This window comes from Hyposmocoma kahamanoa, unplaced genomic scaffold, assembly GCF_003589595.1.
Source record: "Hyposmocoma kahamanoa isolate Upper Pololo Valley unplaced genomic scaffold, ASM358959v1 102, whole genome shotgun sequence".
In the NCBI taxonomy this organism is placed as follows: Eukaryota; Metazoa; Arthropoda; class Insecta; order Lepidoptera; family Cosmopterigidae; genus Hyposmocoma; species Hyposmocoma kahamanoa.
In genome coordinates, this window is record NW_020653337.1 from 829402 (window position 1) to 854299 (window position 24898).

General features: G+C 36.7%; 1 protein-coding gene across 1 annotated transcript in view; it reads left to right on the forward strand.

Annotated features, from left to right (window-relative positions):
• The window catches only part of LOC113232514 (laminin subunit alpha-1-like), a 232049-nt gene that overhangs the window by 32045 nt on the left and 175106 nt on the right, over positions 1–24898 (forward strand). Inside the window, exon 2 of the mRNA XM_026467268.1 lies at positions 24521–24698. Within this exon, the coding sequence (XP_026323053.1) occupies positions 24521–24698 (178 nt within the window). The remainder of the gene's footprint in view (positions 1–24520; positions 24699–24898) is intronic.

The following is a 24898-nucleotide window of genomic DNA, read 5'->3' on the forward strand; positions in this document are numbered from 1 at the left end:
AGTGTATTTGTTTTAATTTTTTCAACATTCTTTATATAGCACGTATTTTTTTGGACTATATTTTTTATTTTCTAAAATCTTCTTTTATCTAAAATCTTTTTTTATAAAAAACCATTCATATTGTATAATTTAACATTGTACATTCTAGATAACTCTCATTAACATAGATGGTAAGGATTTTGTTACTAACACTTTATGGATATCTTGTCTGAAATAAAGATTTTGATTTGATTTGATAATTACGTCACTATTAAAGAAAAAGCTAAATGTGCAAACCGACCACATCTTTTGTAAGTGTCTTTAATATTTCTCTTCATACGCATTTTCCTGGGTTTTTTTTGGACGACCTCACTACTCTCCATCTCTTTCCATCTTTCCTGTTAAAAATAAATATTGTAAACGCTCAAATTGTGCGTACATTTAGGTACATAATTATCTTCATTTCGCATTCCATTCGCACTTTCTCTGTTATGAACGAAATAATCTTTGGCATTATCAACTATCGACTCTAGTTACACACGACTGGTGTAACCAGCTCAGGATAGTGATCTCGTAACTTTGTACATGGTACGTTTATTAGTAAATTGTCCATTAGACCATTAAAGATAAATGGAGTACAGGGACAATGAAATGGTGGCCAAGAATCGGTTACAAAAATGTGAGGACGTCTCACAGCGAGATGGTTAGATGACATTGTCAAAATCGCATGCAGTAGAAGGGTGTGACTAGCGCAAGATCGTTTTTGTTTATTTTTCTTATAATATCAAGTGACGTGACGAACAAGTCGTGCGCCTGATGGTAAGTTACACGCCTGTCCATAACAGTTGAAGTGCCACTCAGAGCTTAAATCGCAAAGATCTGAGGGGACTGCCACAGCGCCCGTCACCCTGAGACATAAGTTGATGAGTCCCATGTGCCTGTAATTTCACCAGAACCCTTACCCTTCAAAACCGGAACACAGTAATGCTGACATTACTGCTTGGTGGCAGAAATAAGTAAGGTAGCAGTACTTCACTGGACAAATTCTTCTACAAGAAGCTCTACTGCTACCAAATCGTGTTGGGTGATACAAACTACAGTAGGAAAATACGGGTATTAGACTAGTCATGGAGTAACATTGCGCCTGGGTCACCGTGTAGGAGACAATTAGGTTGTTTTGCTGTCCTTGGGCTTAGGTATTTAATCAAGTGCAAAGAACCTATAGATGAAGAATTCGTTTATGTATGGTCACGTTTACTATCGGTACTACAGTCTTTGCGAAATCTGTGTAGAATCATGAGTTCTTATTGCATGCGCAACAGAGTTGAATTTAAGTCGACCCAGTGTCACATGCTCTTGCTTTGTTGCGAACAACTTTAAACTGATTTTAGACTCTATCTTATCTAGAACCGTCTCATCAAAGTCAATGTTTAAATTACTGACAGATTTATTAAATACATGCACGTGCACGACCATGTATTGTGATATTATTAAAAGAACGTGTTACACCTGGTTTAGTCAGTTAAAGCGTTCGTAAGTAAATTTACCTTTAATGTTTGTATGGCTAATATTTGGCTGGACGCAGTGAAACTATTATACTTATTTTATTACATGTCAATTTCTATAGAAACTGTGTCTTCACAAATGAATGAGTTCTGAGTTGTACACTAGGTTATTCTATTATAATTACAATTTCTAAATTGGTACTCATTGACTTACAAATAAATGGACGTCGGGTCTAATACAAAAACCACGAAAAAAATGTCCCAAGTCAACCTATTCGAAATTTAAATTGTAATGTCATCGCAGTATCGCGCTGTCGGTAGAACAAATGAAGACTAAAGCGGAGTTTGGTGCTCTGTATACGATTTTAGCGCCTTACAAGTGCGGACACTTTTTAGCGCGGACCCGACGTCCATATAATTGTAAGTCAATGTTGGTACTGTACTTTTTAATATGCAATAATATTTCATTTCATTCATTCATTCAGATACGTCAGACAGAGATTCATTTTAGATCCGATGCATAAGATTTTCGTAAAACGAATTGCTCACCTCGGAATGTCTGTTCTTTTACCTACAAATTTAATATTTAAAAAAAATCGTTTATTAGATCAGCCCTACTTTGTCAACCGGTTCATTGAAGTGTGATTGATGAACGTAATATTAAACGTACATAATATTAATTTATAATTTTACAAACGACTACAACATTTCACTGGTAATAAATTGTCTTCAAAAACGTCATTTACATAGTATTTAAGACTCCAAAGTGCACCTTAAATTACGAATAATTGCATCATAACGAACGGTTGTATAATGCATGGTATTTAAAATTACCCACTTAAAAATCAGGGGTATATGTTAACAGCCACGGAGAGGTCCGCTTGTAATGAGGGCATAATATAACGGCGAATAAATACTGATTAAATCTGGCTACACAGGGACCTTACGGGCATGTGGTCATGTCTTCGAGGTATGCCAATCAAGCCATAAGTTATTACTGTTGAAGTGCAGTCGGTTTTGATTGAGATGATAGAAACAGTTATGAGATGATAGATCCCTTTTATTTTGCTAGGTAAAACGTTTTGTTTACAAATATAAATTGAATACCGAATAGCTCTTTTAAAAACTTAAAATTTATCTTTTGGACCATGGGAGAAGTGAGAATTTAAAATAAATTAATAATAATAGTCTCTCAATTAATCTTTTAAGCTACGGGAGAGGCGGGAATCTAAAATGGATACCCAAAATAATCATACATTTATCAGGCGCTAACAAGATCCGAGCTTATAACTCCTGGGTAATGCGTGTTCTGATATATGCATTTGGCGTGCTCAGATGGACTTAGACCAAATTAGACGCTCTGAATAGACGAGTCCGCACGACGAACTCTCACCGAGCGCATCATTCGGGATGGGAAGATAGAGGTACAATCAGTGTTAAAACCACGCACAACCACGAGATATGAAATATCAGAAACTGTTTTTTGGCAATGGCAGATAACAGCATTCGTGGGGAGGTTAGCAATTGTGATAAAGGACTAATCCTTATTGTTCGCCAAAGAGGAATGTTGAGACTTTGTGGTGCTTAGGAATCTCTGATCGGGAGCATTAAAGAGGTCTCCACGAGTCATTTGTGGAGTCATGGGGACCTTTTTAGGGAAACCAAAGGTTTAGTCTGTTAAAAGAAAGGCGTAACACATTTAAGAAATACAGGTTCAGGAAAACTTGAAAGCCTCAATAGGCTTTTTTTACACACGCAATCTTAATCATCAAACCTAAGCAGGATTGGTTCTTGAAACCTTATTATAAATTTCACTGATGTCCCGTTTGTCACAGTCAACTATGTCATGTCAAACATGTCCCACTGCTGGGCAACGGTCTCTAAGGAGAGGGTTCAGATTGGATACTGACCTACGGCGGGTTCGAGACTTCACACGTCTTGTAAGGGTTGATTTTCGTCAATCACGATGTATTCTGTCGCTGTTAGCGAGAGATACTACTACTAAACATTTACAAAAGTGAACTTAGAAATTGATTTCATAGGCGCAGGCCGACACAGGGATTCGAACCGTCAATTTCTCGTCATTGTACCTCTTTGTAAAGAACGAATAGTTTCAGGAAATTATATGACTCATTAAACTTTATCGAAATCTCTCAAATATTTCCTCAAGGCTTCTTTCAACAGCTCAGTGTTGAACAGAAAAAGAGCAAGTCCTTTAATTAAGCGGCCGCTAACAAAGCCCTTTCATCCGGAATGCCTCTGGAATCTTTTAATAGCCTGCCGCGTTTGGTTGTTAACTTCGATAGTTTACTCTCTATAACTAATCGGGGGGTTTGGGTTTGACGGTTTATAGTTTGGTAGGTACTTTAGTGCTTGAACGAAGGAACGCTTTTGATGAAACGTTACCTATACTTTTGGAAATAAAGCTCAGTTTGGAATGAATTACGACTTCGCTAGTCCTTTGTGTTGTTACTTTGGCACTAATAACAAAATAACTTCTTCAAATTTAGTTGATATCTTCAACACCAAATTTATTATTTTCATCTAGGAATGTTATTTAATACCACTAATAAAACATGTCCATAAATAATCACACTCTGTCAAGCCTTTTCATTCGCCATTCCCACAGAATCTTTCCATCCTTTATATAGCCCTCCACACTTCGTCATAATAATAATTTGTATAAAACCTGTTGACAGACGTCTGCCGCTAATGGGCTAGCTCCTTTCAATCAACCGTGGAATTATTTACAAGTTCCGTAAGTGCATGGCTGGTATTTGGTAGCTATGGAGAAGAAAGGAGTGAATTGTTGGAAGAATTCAATGGCGCACACGTGCATCGATGATAAAAAATATTATAGGGTTTGCTAGATTGTTTATTCCCACCAGTATAATATAGGAATTGCTTGTAAAATAATTGTGTAGAAAAATAAACATTCGGTTTTCTTTGTTTGTTTGGCAGATCTTAGTTTTTACGCCCCTCGAGTTCCCTCATTTGCTTCAAATCTCTGGATATAGACGGTAACAAAAGTTCAAACAAATCCCAGAACAACAACACTTTTGCTATGTCTGCATCCGACATCTTTTCAATATAAACCCACCTAGCAGTACCATCGAATATGGTGTTATATCCCCACATGCCTTCAGTGCCTCTGCGCCCAATATGGTCCACGAGACTCGTTAGCGCCGCCATATTAGGGGCCGCTGCGCCGGCGCACGTTGTACAGTGTTTGAAGCATTCGATGTATGGAATTGGGAAACGGTTGAGGAAGGCGCAAGCTTGTTTATTGACTTTATTGTGTGGTTAGTGGTCGGTTTATATGGATACGAGTGCATTTGGTGTAGATAGAAAGTAACGAATGATAATGGAACATCGCTCATGGCTCACAGACAGACAGCACAGACAAAATGGTATGGATCAAATCAAGTCAAATAATTTTATTCGTCATCATGGGTACAATAAAGATGATAACATTTATTTTATGAACGCCATGACGTACCATCAAGGCATACGAATTATAGGTACTATTATTATTAATTATACTTGTCCAATACTTCGAAATAATAATAATAATAATAATAAAATAACAATAATAATAATCATTAAATAGTCATAAATAATTGATTATAGAATGTAAATAAATCAATGTCATACAGTCACGTTCGTCTCAATAATAAATAATAAATTAATTAATGTGAAATTAGTTAAGAAAATTCCTTTAATGTATAAAATGATTTTTCAATTAAATACTCAAATAATGTAAAATTTTCATTCTGCCTTAACTGTAATGGCAATTTATTATAGATTTTTGGCGCCATTGCAATTATACTCTCTCAAATAGTGACGTTTTACAATTTATTTGGCGTAGTTGGTTAGGACGTCGTGCTCTTGTAACTACAGGAAAACGTTGAGTGTGTTGTCGTATAAATAAGGCTGTTTCATAGATATACAATGAAGGCAATGTCAAAATTTTTAGTTCTCGAAAATAGTTTCTACAACTGTCAGTCTGTTTCAGTCCTCAGATTACCCTTATGCACCTCTTTTAAGCTCGAAAAACTTGTATTATGTTGCTACTATTACCCCAAAATAAGATACCATATCTGAGTGTTGCAGCTACATAGCTGTGGTAAACTACAAGCAAAGCGTTTTTGTTTACCACCTCTGACAATTTAAAGAGAGCGTATGATTGTTTCGATAGCTTGTTAGATATTATTTGAACTTGTTCCTCTCATTGCATTTTCCTATCAATGTGAAGTCCAAGGAATGTGGTTCCCGATGTTTCACTGATAACACGAAAGTTACACACAGTCCTCTACGCAGAGCGTGCATGGAGGGGGAGGAAACGGCTGCGCACATCCTACTTCAGTGCTCCGGCGTGGCCGACTACAGGGCAAAGTACCTTGGAGTGCCAAGGTCGCTCCCCGAAGTCTTCAGCAAACCAAGGAGGCTGCTGAGATTCCTGGAGGAGCTTGGGTGGCACGAGTAGGATCCTGCACCCACCACACGCAAAATAGGCGCTTTATCGTCGAGTTGCGGATACCAGCCCGTTGCACCAAGTACCAAGTACCAACACGAGAGTTATAAATTAATTTGTTTGTCAAAGATTGAAGATGTAACGACGTGTGTTTGGTTGAAACATCGTGTAGAAATCATTAGCTAACGTATGCCTACCGCACGTGGCTGTTACTGCGAAGAGGTTCTTTCCACATATACACAGTTCATGCAGCGCTTGCTTACAAGCAAGAGTAGAGTGTAGAGTTGAGAGTAGAGTGGTTTTAAATTAATTAGTCTTAAAAGAAAAGAAGCGTCTGGTAAGAAGAATTCACAGTTGAACGCAGATCTACTTTACGAAGGTGATCTGTTACCAGAAGTAAGAGAAAATCAAATTCGTTCACGTCATTGTTAAAGTGTTTCTGCTTTGTCGGTATTTCTCAGCTCCATTACGTGCTTAGCAATCAAACAATCATTATAATAGGCGATTACTGACGCCTCAAACTCGCCACAGTAATCCCGCTAAGGCGGCGCGCGCGCAAAGCCGCGCCTAATGACTTCTACTTGTTATAGCAAATGATGTGTGTGTTTTATTTGATTTGTGTCTGCTTGAAAACTAAAGCTTATTGGGTCACGCGTCTTTTAAATGTATTGTTCCAACGTTGGCCTTACAAGAAAGGATACTAAGAAAAACCCAAATTAGAACTAAGATGTCCAAACCCATTGTTATGCTTGATCAAGCTTTAATCCATGAAGTAATGTGGTTCATCTATGATGACCGCCAAACCTATTAGTGAACCAAGTACTTCGCCTTGCTTTGATTCGCTCTATTGACCATTTTGCGCTTGGTCGCACTCGATTTATTGCTTTCTATCGATCTAATTTTCGATTCCTACATGACAATTGGTGAACCAACACGAGCTTATTAAAATTAAGAAACGTCACTGGGTTTGTTTTGCTGTAATTTTACAAAGAAACTTAACGTAATGCAAACAACTTTACAAGTTACAACCGTGATAACTTTAACCATTACTTTTGAAATATATATTGACAATGATTCTATTACCATTTGAAGTGGCGTTAAATCAAATTGACAAACAGAACAGTCAGTTCAAATATTCGTGTATTATGATAACTCTATTGCATTTCATTTGTTTATGTAGCAAATTTAAAATGACAAATAAAACAATGGCTGGTAACAAATTCTTTCCTGTTAAAACAGAAATCAGCGGTTTTAAAAACCTAAGAGACTCCAAGCCCATGAATGAATATTGATTTCAATTCGAAACACCTGCAAAGCATTGTTATTCTGAATTTGTTCTCAAACAAAATATGGGAATTGCAATAAAAAACCAATAGCAACAATATGCGCATAACGTACAGAGAATAATAAAAAACATTTTACAGTTGCTATAAAATTTTCACGGCTGTGTACGCAGCTCCTTTGAAGGTCTTTGTTTGGAATGGAATTTGGCATGGAGGTACATTCTTTGTGGTCTGGAACAAAATAACAGCTGATACACTTGAAATCAAAGAAACTTTTAAATGTGTAGGTTTATCCATGACATGCTCGCAGACTGCAGACTTGTTTTGAAACTTTTAAAGTTACATTGTATTTGGACTGGTAGTTGTAAAGATAGTAACTGGGTGATAAATCTTTCATATATTTCTCATAGATGGCGCTGCGAATAAAAAGTCGTCAAAAAACCAAATACAAAGACACGACGAAAGCACATAGATTAATTCGTGAGGTTCGCTGGTTCCTTCCGTGGGTTAGTTGATATAGCGTCTGGCATGGTAAGCTAGAAGACGTCGGTTCGAATCCGGCCGGATCGAAGGAATTTTTCTGAGTGTTCCATCTTTGTATTAATAATTATAACAAACTGGACAGTGGAGTAATTTTACAAAAAATAATTGAATATCAATTCAATAAAAATTTAAAATTACATTGTATTTTTCAGCAAATAGTTTGAAGGGTAAAGGTGCTGGTGAAATTCCAGGAACAAAGAGATTTGTCAACTGATGTCTCAAGGAGACGGGCGCAGTGGCAGTGCTCTCCAGACCTTTGCGATTTAAAGCTCTGAGTGACACTGCAACTGTTATGGACAGGCGTGTCGCTTACCACGACTTGTTTGTCCCTTCACTTGGTATCATAAAAATCTCGGTTACAAAGATCGAACGAACACAACGCAAAATTCCGTGGATCACACTAGACTTGAACCAACGTCTGTCGCCTCAACGTGGCCTACTCCGCGAACATTTTTTAGTGTATCTGAATAAACACTGAATGTCTTTCCAATATTTGAACCGTCAAAAATGTGCATCCATTTTGTGGTGCGTTTTCGTTCATCGATTTTTGACTTTCGACAAAATCTCTTTGATCCACGCGTCGAATCCTGCGCAGGTGCTCGCCTCCCGCCGCGAGGGTGCACGCTAAGGTGCGCTAACGCATCCATTATAGATTTACGATCACCTTTGTGTGCACCGCCAACACTGCAGCCTCAGACCTGGCCCGTGACCAATGCATATGAATATCTCTAACGTCTTTTGTATTGCATTTTAATTACCGTTTGTACGACTTAAGCGGCGCTTTAAGGCCGATTTGTCCCGTTTGATGAATGTACCACTTCCAAGGAAATGTTTTTTAATACGCTATTATCTCTATCTCTCTCTAGTCGTCTTTAGCCTTCACACCTGAAGATTGTGGTCAGCTTCGTGGTTACTTCTGAAGCGGGTGATCTGTCTCCATCTGTTTAGGTTATTCCCATCAGATCCCCTAAAACCGATCCCCTGACTAGGATGGCGATTTGCAATATGTCAATATTAATGACCTGTCACAAAATAATTTGATTGTCTGTGATAATTATAACATATGATCACAATTGCTCAATAAATGAATATTGATTTCAAAACTTCTTTTTTTATCTTCACTGACTTACCTTTTGCAAATATAATCAGAGGATCCGTTAGGAGTTGCAAAATATAGAAGGGATCAGTTATTATTTAAAGTTGGTGGTGGATCAGTTTACAGGATCTGGTGGTTTTCCATCCAGTGCGTCCCTAACGATTGTGTAAAATTTGATGGACGATGAGTGTTTCCCTTGGTCGACCAACCTCGTTGGTGCACAACCTCTTTTTCTTCCTTCCATGTTTCTAACTACAATCAGTTTTTTCCAAATGTGTCACCGCCTCTGCGCATCATATCAATACGCTATTATTGACTTTGAAAGGTTTTCGCTTGTAGTGGCGGTAAAAAGGTTGAATCAGTGGTTTCTGACAGTAGCATTGAACATAACCGTGTTACGGTTTTGAAGGGTAACTTTTTGTCTCAGGGTACATGGGCAGTGATCCCTCAGATCTAGGCGCGTCGCTTATCTCTATAAAATAAAACAAGTAGTAAAGAAAGAGTAAAGAAATGAAAGTCGAATTTTGATGAATAGCTCCGTCCAAAACTGTTGTCCAATGCCGAACTAACGGCGGTGGTAGCTCATTGGGGGAACGGTTACTTCGCGATTGACGGTTCGAGTCCTTATAGCGGGCATGCATGTCTATTGTTTCTAACTACGACATTTGCAAATGTTTAGCTTAGCTTTTACATTTTGATCTATGCTCAGTTTTTATCAAAGGTGGCATAGAATTCAATTTCAATCTTTATATAATCTCTGAACAGAGTACTAAAAAAACCGACCTCAAAAGTCATTCATCCCTTAGTATGCGACCCTTAGAGATGGAATACTTTCTTCAAATTTAAATGGGACCACATCTGAGGTCCCCTCTTTTCGACAAAAAAGAATCATTAAAATTGGTTCACAAATCAGTGGTTCACAGAGTTATCGCGTAACATACATACAAAAAAAAACAGACAGTCTAATTGACAACCTCGTCCTTTTTTTGAAGTCGGTTAAAAATTTTACGCGCTCTTAATTTTAATATTTATCGCTCTCCCACGAGATTCGTTTACGACCACTTCACATTCAGTTACATTTTTAATTTTATATACATGACTGTATGTGAAGAAGTCATTGACGAGGACGCCATTTTGATACAAAAAGTAAATATAATATTCTGGTAAGGATGACGTCATATCGTGAGAACTACGTAGTGACCAATTAACAGTGACTAGTAGCTTTCTGTAGTCGTGCTCGCCAGCTAGTGCCCGCAACTTCGTCTGCCTAGTATAAGTCCTTCGAGTAGCGTACTGTAATATCCCCTTTAATGTTTATTTTAGTGTCGTTCTTCTAGGCCTCATCTGTCTCTATACCAAAATTCATTAATATTATATTTAAATCAGCGGTGTAAACCTATGACATGACAACAGACAGATACTTTCGCATGTTTCAAAAAAGGAGGAGGTTCTTAAATCGTCTGTTTTGTTTTTTGTATGTAAATTACGCGATTACGCGATTTGTGAACAGATTTTCATGATTCTTTCACAGGCTTTTTCTAAGCTTTTTAAGTCTATCTTCACGAATAGAAAGTCATCAATAAAAAATCTAATTTAATTTGTGAACCAATCTGTTTACCACCTCGGGCTGTTACATTTTTTGTCGTAAACAAAGTGACCCTCGTCACCACGGGCGAGGCAGCTCCAGCGGCGCCGGCGCCCGTGGCTGCACAACTTGCACAATGCGCTTGCGCGTGACCGATCGCACAGTGCGCAGGTAAAGGATGTATCAATAATGTGCACTTTTGTTCTCGAAGTATACTAAAGTAGAATAGAAAAGAATTCTTGTGTAGTCTTTTTAAATATACGCCTTTTTAAGTGATAGGGTATTACGACCGGTTTTTGTTACTGGGAAATTCCAATACATACATATTTTTATATCAACCTAGTTCAGGGTCTACAAAGCTTTTGTTACATGTGTTTTGTAATATATGTAATAAACAACTTTGACATTTTAATTCTCGCTTCCTTCATGATCTAAAAGATTTGTGGAATGGCACGGTCGGTCGGAATTAGGGATTCATGTTCAAGTGTTAAAACATTGACTTTTGCCACCAGACCAGAAAGGGCGTGTGATCGTGTCGCACCGCTGTAAATGAAACGCGGTTCGGACCAAGACTAACTCACTTTGTCATTGAGACACCCGCATTATATATTTTATGAATGTACCGACATATTACAATAAAAATAGCAATAAATAACTTAAATCAAATGCAAGCATTGTATAACGATAGGTTTTAAATCCCTTGAAGTATAGAAAAAATACAGTTTATATACATTTAAAGCGGAACTCCTTTTTTATATACAACCAAATTAACCTTGTCGCTTGTAGCTTGTCGCGCAGCCGCCGCGCGGTTGCAGCGCTTCTAGGAATTGTATGAAAAGTGACAAACGCGCGGAGGCCGCGCGGTTGCAGCGCTTCTAGAAATTGTATGAAAAGTGAGAAACGCGCGGCCGCCGCGCGGTTGCAGCGCTTCTAGAAATTGTATGAAAAGTGAGAAACGCGCGGCCGCCGCGCGGTTGCAGCGCTTCTAGAAATTGTATGAAAAGTCACAAACGCGCGGCCGCCGCGCGGTTGCAGAGCTTCTAGAAATTGTATGAAAAGTCACAAACGCGCGGCTGCCGCGCGGTTGCAGCGCTTCTAGAAATTGTATGAAAAGTCACAAACGCGCGGCCGCCGCGCGGTTGCAGCGCTTCTAGAAGTTGTATGAAAAGTAACAAACTCGCGGCCGCCGCGTAGTTGCAGCGCTCTCAGTCTACCTTTATACGCACGCGCGACTTTAAGCAGTGATGCACACACAGAATTACATTAATTAACTAATTTATTTATTTAATGTATTTGTTAATTTCACTTTTAAATACATTATTAACAAAACAAACCAATGTGCATAAACCTACACAATTTTTCGTATATAATAATATTCAACATAAGCGATGCAGTCACGCGTTTGCATCGATGCAATCGTCTATAAACCGCAAGTGTAGCGATGCAATTGCGCGTTCGTGGTTTGTGTAATCATTCTAATACTACGCGTAATGTCGATTCACGATTAAAGTTTAACCACCGTTCGGAATACTTATGCAGCTAATTAAAAAAAGCCAAAGCAAACTGCTCCCGCAGGAGATCGGCTGCTTAACTTTAAGCTCCGGTTCAAACGGATAAAATGCTAGGATTATCCAGATCCGAGCAATTAATGGGAATTGGCTGCGATACCCTTAAATGTGTCGGCATTTTTAACATACACAAACATCAAAAAACAAGTTACTGTTTACTGCCAATGAACTTCAAAGCACGGAAAGATCTGGCGGAATTGCTTGTTCTTCACTCCGATACACGACGCGTTTGTGCCTTTTAAATATCTGGCCATAGGAGTAGTCAAACGGCTTCTAAGCCATATAAATAGATACTCAATCAGTCACAAAACACAGCACCTTAGATTATAGGATACCATAGAATATAGAACATAGGATTCCAGCCGTGAGACCTGTAAAGGACCCAAAACGTTGGTTTGTTTGCAAAAACATGTACACGCGATTTTGATCCGAAAAAAGAGCTTAAATTCACTAAATTGTGAAGGAATAATATGATCGTCATTAATATAAACAATAACAATTAATATAAAACAGAACTGTATAACTAAAATTATAATTATGAAAATGAGAAGTCATTAAAATTAACATTAACATTATTATTTCTTTGAAACAAATCCTATTATGCGGTAAAATGCATTAAAAGTTTCAGTCAGGTATCTATGTACATATCTACATACATGTTTTTAGTGGTCTTGTAAAAGTCTTCGTCCAGGGTAGTGCTGCCACCTTACCTATTTCTGCCGCCAAGCAGTAATACGTGGGGCGCTATAAACCAGCTATAAATAGTCGTCTTGCATGGTGCTTCATCGCCAAAAGCAGTTAGAAGCCGTGCGAAGCTCCGCTGAGCTGTTAAATTACACTTAAAGCCGTAGAAAATCATACTACGAAAATTTTCACGAGTTAAATACATGGTGATGTAGACAACCAATTTCTAAAATGACGCCACAATGTAAAAACAAGTGACAGTTAGACGAAACAAACTGTATTCTACAGCCAAAGACTTCCATTTTCAAATGTCGTAATTAATTTTTTAATATTGTTTATGTAAGTGGTCATTTCCGGAAACTTATAGTGCGCCCTATGTATTATATTAAAAAAATAAATTTGAAATAACTTTATTGTTGTTAAACATTACTTCACAGATATAATCCTCAAGAAAGATCATAAAGAAGCAATTATGATTATTATTTAAAAAAACTAAACTAGAATTTCTCTAATCCCAGTTAACACCAAAAATCCATTAAATACATCCAATAATAGACACTCATCAATAATGAACACCCGTAATTGATACTAACCAATAAGAAAAGTGTTCCTGTGGTAGAATATTTTGTCCTATTTCATATTATGTCAGAAATGAATTAAAAAAATGTGTTGAACAATGACTCATCCTAAGAACAGAGTGATGTGATTATATTAACGAAAAGAGAATAAATACATAGGTAATTTCGTTATTCAAACTATGGCCTACGTAAAGATGTTTTGAGAATTTATATATCTTATTTCGTTTTGAAAATATAAAATCGAACAACAGTCGATCTGCCATCCACAGCGAAGAAGAACGAAATGTACTTTGTTATAGGAACAAGTAGTCTTATATATAGGTCTTTGTTCTATGAATGAGGTGCTTGTAGGTCGCTGGCGCCACCATCTTGAAATTTCTTTGAAAGAAATTCCATTACACTGTAAAATTCATTATCCACTAAAAGGAGTTTTAGTCAGGTATCATGTAAGTACATACACTTGTAAAGGACCACCACTAGATAATATACGTATAATAATCCTCTTATGAAAAGGAATTACAATTGCAACCCTCGATAAGCCGATCAGCGATCGCATAACAGCTGCAATAATTTTTACTTTTCTTTATTTATTTATTAAAGGTAATTTTTTTTCTATATTAGAATATGTAAAGGGTGTTTGTTAGCGAAGCTTATAATTAGTAATAAGTATTTCTTCTGTATTTTGGTCAATAAACTAAAAAAAATGTAGTATACTTATTCTTTATTTAGTGCCATATAAAATGTTGCTTACGCAAAAAAAATAAACATACGCAATTACGTACGGATTTAGTAGTTTCATTTCCAATTCATTCGCGATATTAACTTTATCGTATAACACTGATTCTAAATTGTAAATCAAGAATTTAAATCAAGAAAAAAAAACAAATGAATAACACGTCAAATCAAATTACTCTATGGTTCGACTACAGAAACATAACATAAAATCTGTCTTAACTTGTAATGATTCGGCACACACTAAAATTGTGATCAAACTCACTGTGAGCATTTTCGTCTGAATTTCTGTATCAATTGAAAAGCTGCTATGACATGATCGACTTTCTAACCACGAAACCCTTATCACGCTACACTTTGGGGTAATGCCGTTGATGTAATGCTGCAGAAACGTGCTGTTAGGGCAATTTACAATATGAGCCCCAGATTTTCTTTGAAAAATAAGATTAAAGAGATTAACATTCTTACACTAACGGCAGAATAAATTTATGAAAATGTTATTTATGTTAAGAAGAATATAATTTTCTTTTATGAAAATGCAGACAGACTAATACGTTTAGACACCGAGATTCATACGAGGAATAAAAATAAACGATATTCTGTTCTTGGTAGTCGTCTTTAATTCACTTTTTATTCTTATGGTTCCATCCTTAGAATAATAACGCATAGAAACTTAGTCCGCACACGCTAAGTGAGGCAAATTGAAGCGCGCCAAAAGGGCCTACACGAGCGGGCGGGCCTTCAGTGCTCAAGGTCAACTTGCACCGCGAACAGATCAAGAATTTTAGCTAAAAATGACGAAAGGTGTGGTAAATGAGTGTAAAAATACATCAGACAAACATAAAATAGATACTAACATCACATTCCACAAGGAAGTAACGCGTTTCAACTTGTATTTTTATATAAATATTCACTAAAACCGAAAATTAAGCTACTACTAAAACTAGCCTACATGAATTTGATTTTTGCCTCACTTGTGACAGTTCGTTTGATATGAAACTATCATTCTATGCGTTATTATTCTAAGGTTCCATCATTATGAGAAATGATGATTTTTGCCAATGTCACTGTCGAAAAAAAAAGATAGTCATCTTCACAAGGTCCTAATTCATTTGAGAGGCCAATGAATACGCTTCTATAATAATATTCCTGTTGATATTCATAATTCCCAAAAACGTTCTATAATAATACAGTTTAATCGTAATTATATGACAAAATTCCATGGTAGTGGCCCGTTTAGCTCTAGCATTTTATTTCGATCGCTCATGATATTTGAAATAAATATTCTAAGTGTAAGACGAAGAGTAAATGTTTATTTATTGCAAAGAGCAATAAATAAAGTTTCTTACTCATTCTTCTCAGGGGAATCTGCATTACGAATGAGTGGTAGGTTGACGATTTTAAGTAATTCTCCTTACCTGTGAAATAAAGGTTATTTGATTTTGACACAGTTTTAGCATGCGTTTGTAAAGTGCATACTTACCAGCCTCTGCTTTTGCATCTGCATTCCTGAACAAAAATCTGTGTTACTATGTAACTAATACCAAAAGTTAGAGCCGTGTTATTCTGGCGTCTTTTATGTTTGAACACCACTGAATCGCACTCGATTAGAGCTTAATCGAATTACACGATTAAACACTCGATTGAATTCAAATCGATTCCAAGTCCTAAAGTCCCACAGCAGTCGTTATTACGCTTTTATAACTTAATTTACCGGCCATTTTATAAGGTTTTGCCACTTCTTGTTTAGTTATTGAATCAATTTAAGTTTAAATGGAATTTTTATGAAGGTTGTTAAAAATGCAATGGTTATAATTTAATCCGACTCTTTTTTTTAGAGGTCATGACTGGTACAAGTTTTAAAAGGCTTGAAATGCCATTTCTTCGATCGTTTGGTCTATCTTCTTGCCTGTAAACCTGTTTACCCAAATTAACTAAGGATTAGACTTGTTAGAAAATTAACCGAACGGAAATAAATAAAAGACTTACCTACACAAGTACGAGTGCACAACAAACTTTTCTTAGTCGCGCGTCCCTAACGAACAGTAAAGGCGGCGCGCGCGCAGGCGCTGGAATTAGATCTAAAACAGGATAACGGCAGTCGTTGATCCTGCGCAGGGCAGGGGCTGTCAGCGGTCGCTGCTTACTTTCTTTGATCGGCATTTGTTTTATGTATTTTTAACTAGGTACTAATTTTATTATTTATAGGAGTGTTTTGGAGATCTTTTGTGGGGTTATGTCATTTTATATTCTACATTAGTACTTTAGAGAACAGCATATGTACAATATTGCGTCTGATTAATATTAATAGTAGATTTTGAGTACTTGTCTTTTTGATTCGCTGTAGTCTAATAGATATTACGCAATACGATTCCGGTAGATTTAGTCTGGGGAAGCTTCTGAAGAGTAATTAAATAATGGATACTTTACAAATATTTAGAAAGTAACAAGCTCGTTAGTCCAGTTTATTACCTGAATGGTTTTTGCACAGCCCTGATTCGTCAGCGCAGCTTTCCCAGCGATTTATTGCGTACGCGCAGCCCGCCTCCCTCGCGAGGATTCCGCCATGATAGCATCGCCGCGTACAAATAGGGAAGATGACAAAGTATCATTCTTGTGGGTTGTTACTATTTATCAAGTTTAAAAGATACACTTCAACGATGATAATAATTGCAACATCTGGCAACAAGTACACAAGTAACTAAACTTGCTGCTGATCAGATTAAAGAAAAATTGATATATTGTAAAATACGCCTTTCTTGTCTGTAGTCTACATCAGAACCACAGAGAAACTTTTTTAAACACATATATTTTCGCTTCCTGTCTTATTCTTCTTGAAGAACCGGTCTGTCTGTACAATACGTTTAGAGGAAGCCGTGTTTCTTAGGTCAGGAATTTGGTCAGAACTACCCTCGTCGTCTTTTATCAAAAAGAAAGTCGGTCTAATTTGGATTTCTGTAAATCTAGTCAGTCTATTTTGTGGTCAGTTAGTCCGCTAATTATCAATGGAGGCCGGGCGCGACAAATATATTCTTGTATAATTTGCACTTATGAACAATTTGTTGCAAGATGCAAGGGGCGAAAGCACAAGCACAGCTAGGCCTAGATGAAGTAGATGAAATCGGGTTCCCGCGATGTTAATATATCGGGCCAGGTAGCTGCCAGCTCCTGGGTTTCAGCTACACAACGTCACCGCACGTTAGCAACAGTCAAACATCCCATACAAAGCAGGTGATTTAAGTATTCTACGTAAGCAGTGGGGACCAAAAAAGGGGGTAAAAAGCGACGCTACCGTGGGACCGGACCATTAGGCCCAACTCATTAGCCGGTCCCAACATAGACAGCCAGGAGACTTGTTTTTATCAAGAGATTGAGGAATGGCTGGACAATGGTTGGAGGTTGGGGCTATAATTTAGTAAAATGTCAAAATTTAGTTCTGTGTAACTATTAAGAAATGTCAGGAAAATAATTTATCATTGATTACAGGTTTTAAATAGCGGATAAATGTGATAAACTCGGGATAGAAACTTCGGGATAAGAACAGGTATACAAATATCTCTTAAATCGATTTTGTGTTTTTTATAATACATTGTACGTTATTTAATTCGGAATTTTACAAATGTAACATTCGAATTTTAAAAAAATATACTTTTCAAATATGTTATAATTTTATAATCGTTGCATTTGGATTTTAATTTCCTGACCTCTGATCGATAATTAAGTAGTAAGTATACTATATTTTGCCAATGTATCGAGTCTAGGTTTACAATTTTTTTGTCCTTTCGCTACTCTTGTATTTATAAATATAGAGTACCTATAGAAGATTCTCTTGTGTTTATAAGAGACCGGATAATTGGTATCACTATGGCAATAAGTTGCTTTAGTTTAAAATAACTGTAGTCCTAAAAGCAACAAATGAGAGGTACGCTCGTTTATTTGTAGTAGCTCTCCGGCGTATGTAAACAAACTGCCACTATTAACTCAAAACTAACTCGCCCCTGCCTCACGACTAGGTACTTCAGCCACTTCCTTATGGTGTCTTAACACTGGCATTCTTAGCCGTTGCGTTTTCGTAATTGCTGTTATAACTACTACTTGTTTCTTACAAAGCTTTTAAATATCATTAAAATAGTCAAAATCAATTGTTGTTTTCCTCTGTTGCATTTACAAAAAGTACGAGGTTCTTGCTCATCCTTCTTAGCGGAATCTGCCTTACGAATGAACAGTAGAGTCTTATCAATTTAACGATTTCAAGTGTAATTTGCTTACATATAAAATACAGGTTATTTGACTATCGAGTTAACAGTTGAATACATTTTAATGGTGTCGAATGTTCCATAAAGGTTCGGGACAATGCTAAATTATTTTTAACCGACTTCATATCGGATAACGGTAATAAGAGACAATTGTAGAGTGGAAGATAGTGGAATGACTACGATAGAAAAGGACATGTTTTGGATGACTTGGTCATAAGGAAAAGATGGATGTGAGACATTACAAATTTATAGAAGAAATGTGAACGCAAATGTAGGGCGAAATCAACTTTAAATAGAAAAAATAAGAATAGAAAGAAGGATGTGTATGAAAACACCTGTGCGAATATAGGAAGCGAAAGAGGTACATATGTCAGGAGCGTAGTGTGTGGAGGATTATGACCCCTGTTTACGCCTGTGGGAGATATGTAAATATTTTGTATTGTTAATTCACTTATGAACTAAAGCGACGACTGTATGATGGCCTAAAATTAGTTACAGAAACGTCAGTTGTCTTGCGACGAGATGGGTAGATTATATCGTCAAAGTCTATACAAGATCGTGGTGGATGGCAAAAACTGTGGAGAAGGATAGACAGTAGTGGATGAAGTCGGGCTGTAGGTGATTTTGAAAATAAATTTTCTTTTCTCTCCACGATGCGTTTATCGTGTGTTTACTGTCTTCCATCGTCGCGTTTTCTTAACATACGTGTCAAAGCCCTATACAAGTTTAGAATAAGTGGCAAGTGTTTACCGCTTCCTCCACCCCTTTTGTGACTTTCAGAGTTTGTACGTTTATTTGTATAGTGTTGAATGACTCAACGCCCAGTGACGTGATCGCATCATTTCGTGTCATTGTGTGTTTGTTTTCCTTTAAATGCTCCTTGCTTTAAAGGCTTTCTCCTATCTAAATGTTAAAGCTGTAACAGAACACTCGGCACCTGAGGATTTTTAAGATGAGCTTACGTAAAATCAAGGAACAAACATTAAACGACAAGGTAATTAATTTTCTCTTCTACTTAAAGCATTGAAAAGTAGCAAACGAAATAAAATCATCTAATGTCTAAACGGTAGTCACGCAGCTTATTTTCGGAAAAGTGTGAAAAATGTGCAAACTCAATACCCGACACCCGTGCTTTAAATTCGCATCCCTACCCATTGACTCCTGCGCATAAAAGACCTTAAGTGTCAGTCTATTATCACAGTAGGCAGGCGGTCTGTGTGTGGTCCCTCGAGACTCGACAATCTGACCGCAAACCGTTCTTTGCACTCAGTGCTTTCCACTCTAATAGATTTATATCTGTAGTAAGGACTTTGACCTCTCGGTCAGTTCAGTGGCACTTTAAGGTCACGGTGCCTGGTAATTAGATTGATTGGGTGTAGTACGTAATTTAGAAATGACAGCCATAAATTCCGCTACAAGGACTCGAAACATCAACTTCTCAACTGAGAAGCAACCGTTCTCTCACTAGGCTACCACCGTTTATGTTCATAGTCATCATCAGTCCATCGCAGTCGCTACTAGACATGAGTCTCTCCCAATGTGCGCCATTTCGTCCAGTACTCAGGTTATCGCATCTATCTGCTAGCAGTAGCCTTTGCAGATCGTCATAGTTTAAACTAAAAATTTCCGAAATACTCTCTCTTTAAAAAGCTTTCATATAGGCATATATATACGTAAGTCGAAAAAGTTTATTAGCCCAGGTGGTCTCAAAATCATACAAATCACCTGCCGCTGAAGCTGCGCCCGCGCTTGATAACTTAATTACAACCAGAGCGGTTCTCACGCGGCCCTTCACTATAATTACGATCGCAATAATGCCCAAATAACTTATTAAATTGAGAATTAAGTTGTTTCCTTTGATGTATTGCTTTGAGTAGTCAATTGAAGTGAACTATGAATATTTTTTTATATTAATTATATTTTGTTTTAGACAGTAAACGTTTTTACCTTTCTCGTTCTACCATACTTAAGAAATTATTTAGTCTGAGGAACATAAACAGACGATTAACATCTCGTCTTGAAGGTGGTCTACCTTAGCTCGTCTAATGGCGGGGTGTGGTAGAACAGTGCGAATTACCTTGTCCGACACTTGGTTCCTCGTATACAAACAAATTACTGTAGATTACAAGCAAGTGTGGTCTCAGATGGTCGCCCTGTGGGACCCCCGTGGCCCTAATTGCAGGTTGTAGGACTTGTAAATTGCTCTTATTGTGTGAGTACAAGAGCCATTATGCTCAATTTGTAATAATACTGTATAGAATTTTAAAATTATTGTGTAAATGCAGTCCATAGCAAAGCAAAATACGCCAGAAATTACAAGTTGGTGCTGCTTCGATGTAGATATGTATATAAAATGAAAATAAAATGATAATATGAAAAGCGATTATTTTACAAATACCAATTCTGAGAACTTCATGGCATTTTTATTTTAGTTTGTTTAACGAATAAATCAGTACAGTTGTACTACAGTTTTCTGCCACGTAGCTATGTGCGTCGGATGCGTGCGCACGCGCCGCTGCTGCGGCTGCTCACAAAGCGGCGCGATACTATCAGATCGTTAGCGGAAACAGCTTTGCAAGACAGCTATTACTACACTTGGACGTGTAATAAATATGTATAAGTTAAATTATTGCCTCCGATGGTAATGCAGAACCGGTACTCGATTTTGATTTTAGATTTTCGGTGTGAACTCAGCCCTGCACCGGTACTTCCGATATTCTTTGTAATGCTTGATTATGAGTCTTTGAGAAATGTTTAAAGAAATTGACATTCTTACGCTAGCGTCTCAGTACATTTACAAAAATGTAATTTATGTTAAGAAGAACAGTGATAGATATAACAATAATAAGAGGAACAACAAAAACTGGCTGTTCCTGAAAGAGGTTTCACAAAGTCACAAATTCATTTAAAGGGAAATGTATATACTTCTATAATATGTTGCTTTGAATATGCGATGTAGCTTTGAATAGCCCTAAAGCTTTCGAAAAACAGAGTTGTTGCATTTGTTGAGCCGTTTGTTCAACTCCTTTACCATACGCAACAGGACGAATGGCTGGTAAGTTAATGATATAAGGATGGAGTGTTTCAGACTTTTCAGTAGACCGTTGGAAGAACGATGAGGCTGAGAATAAATTGTTAATTTTCTGAAATATACCCGATAGAAAACCGTAAAACTAACTGTTGAATTCTAAAGGGTTTCAAGTTCAACCCACAAGTGGTAATGAAAGAGCAGTCCATCACCTCGCAGGCCGACGATTCTCAGGCTATCCACAATATAAAATTCATGTTTACAGATATGGACGCCCATAAAATTTGAAGTGGAACGGAGACGTACTCAGAACTTTTACTATGATATGATAAATTTCAAAACATTCGTACAAATTACGGTTCCATAGTCAACAACAAGGAACCCCTATTGTGTGATGTGATCAAAGTATGATTGACATTAAATTTGGTGAAGTGTAGTATTTATGTAATTATCCCAAAATCCGAATTAAAATTAAGAAAATTAAAAAAGAAATACTTGGACACTCATGCAACGGTCCTCGTGTAACGAACTTATATGCACGTGTGTAATTATCTACGAAGTAATAGAACAATGCAATTTCAACATTTGTTAGAGACAGGAGCCTAAAGTCTTTCGACTCCTGATTTCCACCACTTGGATGTAAGTGCGAGTAGGATGTAATTGGGAAAACTGTTTACGTGTTGAGAGTAATTTGCATAATAATTAAACAAACGCATGCGCAAGTTTTGATTGCCCAGAAAGTGAAACCAAAGATACTCATCAATTTTATCTCGTTGTAATGATTTAATAAGATTCTTATTAATCGAATAATGCTTTTGAATAATTAGCAATTTATTCCGAATTCAATATATATTTATTTATATTTTTATAGTATCGCAATGGTTTGCCAGAATATAAACGCAATAGGAGTCATTAAACGCGAAAGAGATGATATTAAAGGTGACAGAAACGAGAGGAAGCTTTCTTGGAACTCGGTCCGATTGCACAATCTACAAATGGAATCACTCGGTCGTTCCTCTACCGATTATGCATGAAATTTGAAACTAGCATAAAAAATACAATTCTACGGGTCTGACGAATCAAAATTTTGAATTTTGATCTTTGACTGAGATAATTGAGGTCAAAAGTCACCATGTTCTTAAAGTGACAAATATTCAATTGTAAAATTTTGCGCGTCTAAATTTGCAGAACTCTGAAAAAAGAAAATGAAAAAGAGAGATTCCGCGTCGGTTAGGAATCGATATTCGTCTTGTTTATCATACTGAGCATTGGCTCATAAGTTTAAAAAGTTAACAAAGAATTAAGAAACTAAAAATGGTGTAAAAAAACGTTATTACAAACACCCGCCATTTTTTGTTTTTTATTTTATATGAGAAGCGGAATCTGCAGTCGTCTCAATTTACTGGCTTCGTGGCGCCCTATTAAGTTACACTGAGTTTATCTCTGAGCGACCAGATGGCCATCCCCTTACGATAGCAGTGTCTCGATTCCTGTCCGGAAAATTTATCAAAGCTGACCTGTGAAGCCGCGAACATGTGTCGTTCCCCGCGGAATATAAATTGTTAAACTTATGGCCTTATGTGGCTATACATATTTATGGAGATGAAATGCGAGGATTAGGCACGGTATAAACAGAAATATCGTTGTTAGCTGCGCACGCGTCATGAGGAAGTTAATGCAGTTCTAATAGATCTTGATCATGTTGAATAAATATTTATATTACGTTTATTATTTACTAGTATGCTAAAAAAATCTTTAGAAGCGGCATTTTCAACGTGTTTGGTGAAAATGTTTTATTTTATTTTTTCAATGTCCCTTCTGTTCTGCCCTAACATTAATATTAATAAATCTTTAAAAGCTTCTATTTTTTTACTTTGAATTACTAAAAAGACTATTTCCCAATAATTCCAACGCTAAAGCGTATACAAATAAATTAACAATAATTTAGTTTTAATTAATACATCCGTCCATTAGAACGTATGCTTGTAAATAAAAGGCTAAATCCCCATGGACACCGCCGACAAATCGAATAACCGTTTGTCACGCTCTGATAGAATTAACATCAGTGTAGTATGAAATTTAATTTGTTTATTTGAATAAAGAATGTTCAATGGAATGTGTGGAGAAAGCACCGTAGTCGCTGGATTTTTATTTATTTTTCTTATTTCGATAACGTTGTAAATTAAGTGTGAGATTTATTGTAGTTGATACTTTGTCAAAGTGTGGGATGGAAATGAATTCTTCATTTGCTTGTAATGATACTTGATTATTTAAATGACGTTGGTTTCAAAGCTAACCGCTAAATGTAAAGAATAGATGAAAAACATTTTGTTCTGTCTTTTTTGAAGGCGGAATAAAATGACATTTGCAGGGTCGCCAGTTTTCATAAAATTTTAAATAGTCATGTAGTTGTTGTCGACAGTTTTATCGATAGATTGTGAAAGTAGATGACATTTTGACAAAAATGTCTGAAATGTGAACGTAAGACGTTCTAATGATTACTAATTGCGTTATTGTATTCGTTATTCTGATTTTGATTTTTTTTTAGTTGGCCTTTTAGTTTCCAAATGATTTTAATTCATAAACATTTTAATAACGACAAGCGGATGTGATTATGTATATTTAATGTAAATGAAAAATATTGAAATATGTGTTCTATTTCTATTTTGAATAAATATAGTACTAAGTGTAGTGTATGTATGTATGAATTTTCAAAAATTGACACTTTAAATGAACCTGTGCCCAGCATTTGTTGATATGATACTGATTGACTGCAATCACTAGCCGCTTGCAAGCGGGCAATGCTTATGCACAATTAGCTGTCATTTTACTCCATCTTCAAAAAAGACAGACAATAAGTACCATGATCGAGTAATTGCTTACGTTTGAACAGTAAAGTAGAGAAACAGTACACGACAAATTTAAAAAAAGACTTCGTTGCCACCACCCTAGTAGTAATGTAATTTGCTTCATAATCATCAAATAAATATAAAATAAAAATATTTACAGAACTGTAGAGGTACTGTAAGTTATTTGAATAATGAGTTTTCGGTATGTGCATTTTATTAAGAGACAGAGCGGGTCAATTAATTATTTCGTTTCTTGTTTGGTAATTTGTACTCATTTCAATTTGTTTTCGTTTTGTAAATTATATATTTTTGATCGTGCCTGTACCTAATATATTTTAAATAAATATATTTTGTCCCCAGGTCGAGCACTCCTAGACCGCTTATCGAGCACGACAGTGGGAGAAATCACAGTGGCGAACGGAGCGGGTGGCGATTTGCTACCCGCCCCGCTCGACGCTGCGCCTTACTCCATGGTGGAAGCCAACGCCACCTGTGGACAAGACGGCGCTGAGGAGTTCTGTCGAGACACACCTGGAAAGTGAGTATATACGTAGACAGATAACATAATGATATCTCTTAAGCGTATAATGAACTGAACCATCGTAGAATATTACACGTATATATTATTTTCAATGTATATCGGGTTTTACATCTTAATCGCTTCATTATAACACTATCGGAAAGATTGGATGTTAAGATTACGAAAATCGGCACCGGATGGCGGTTGGTTTCCTCGGT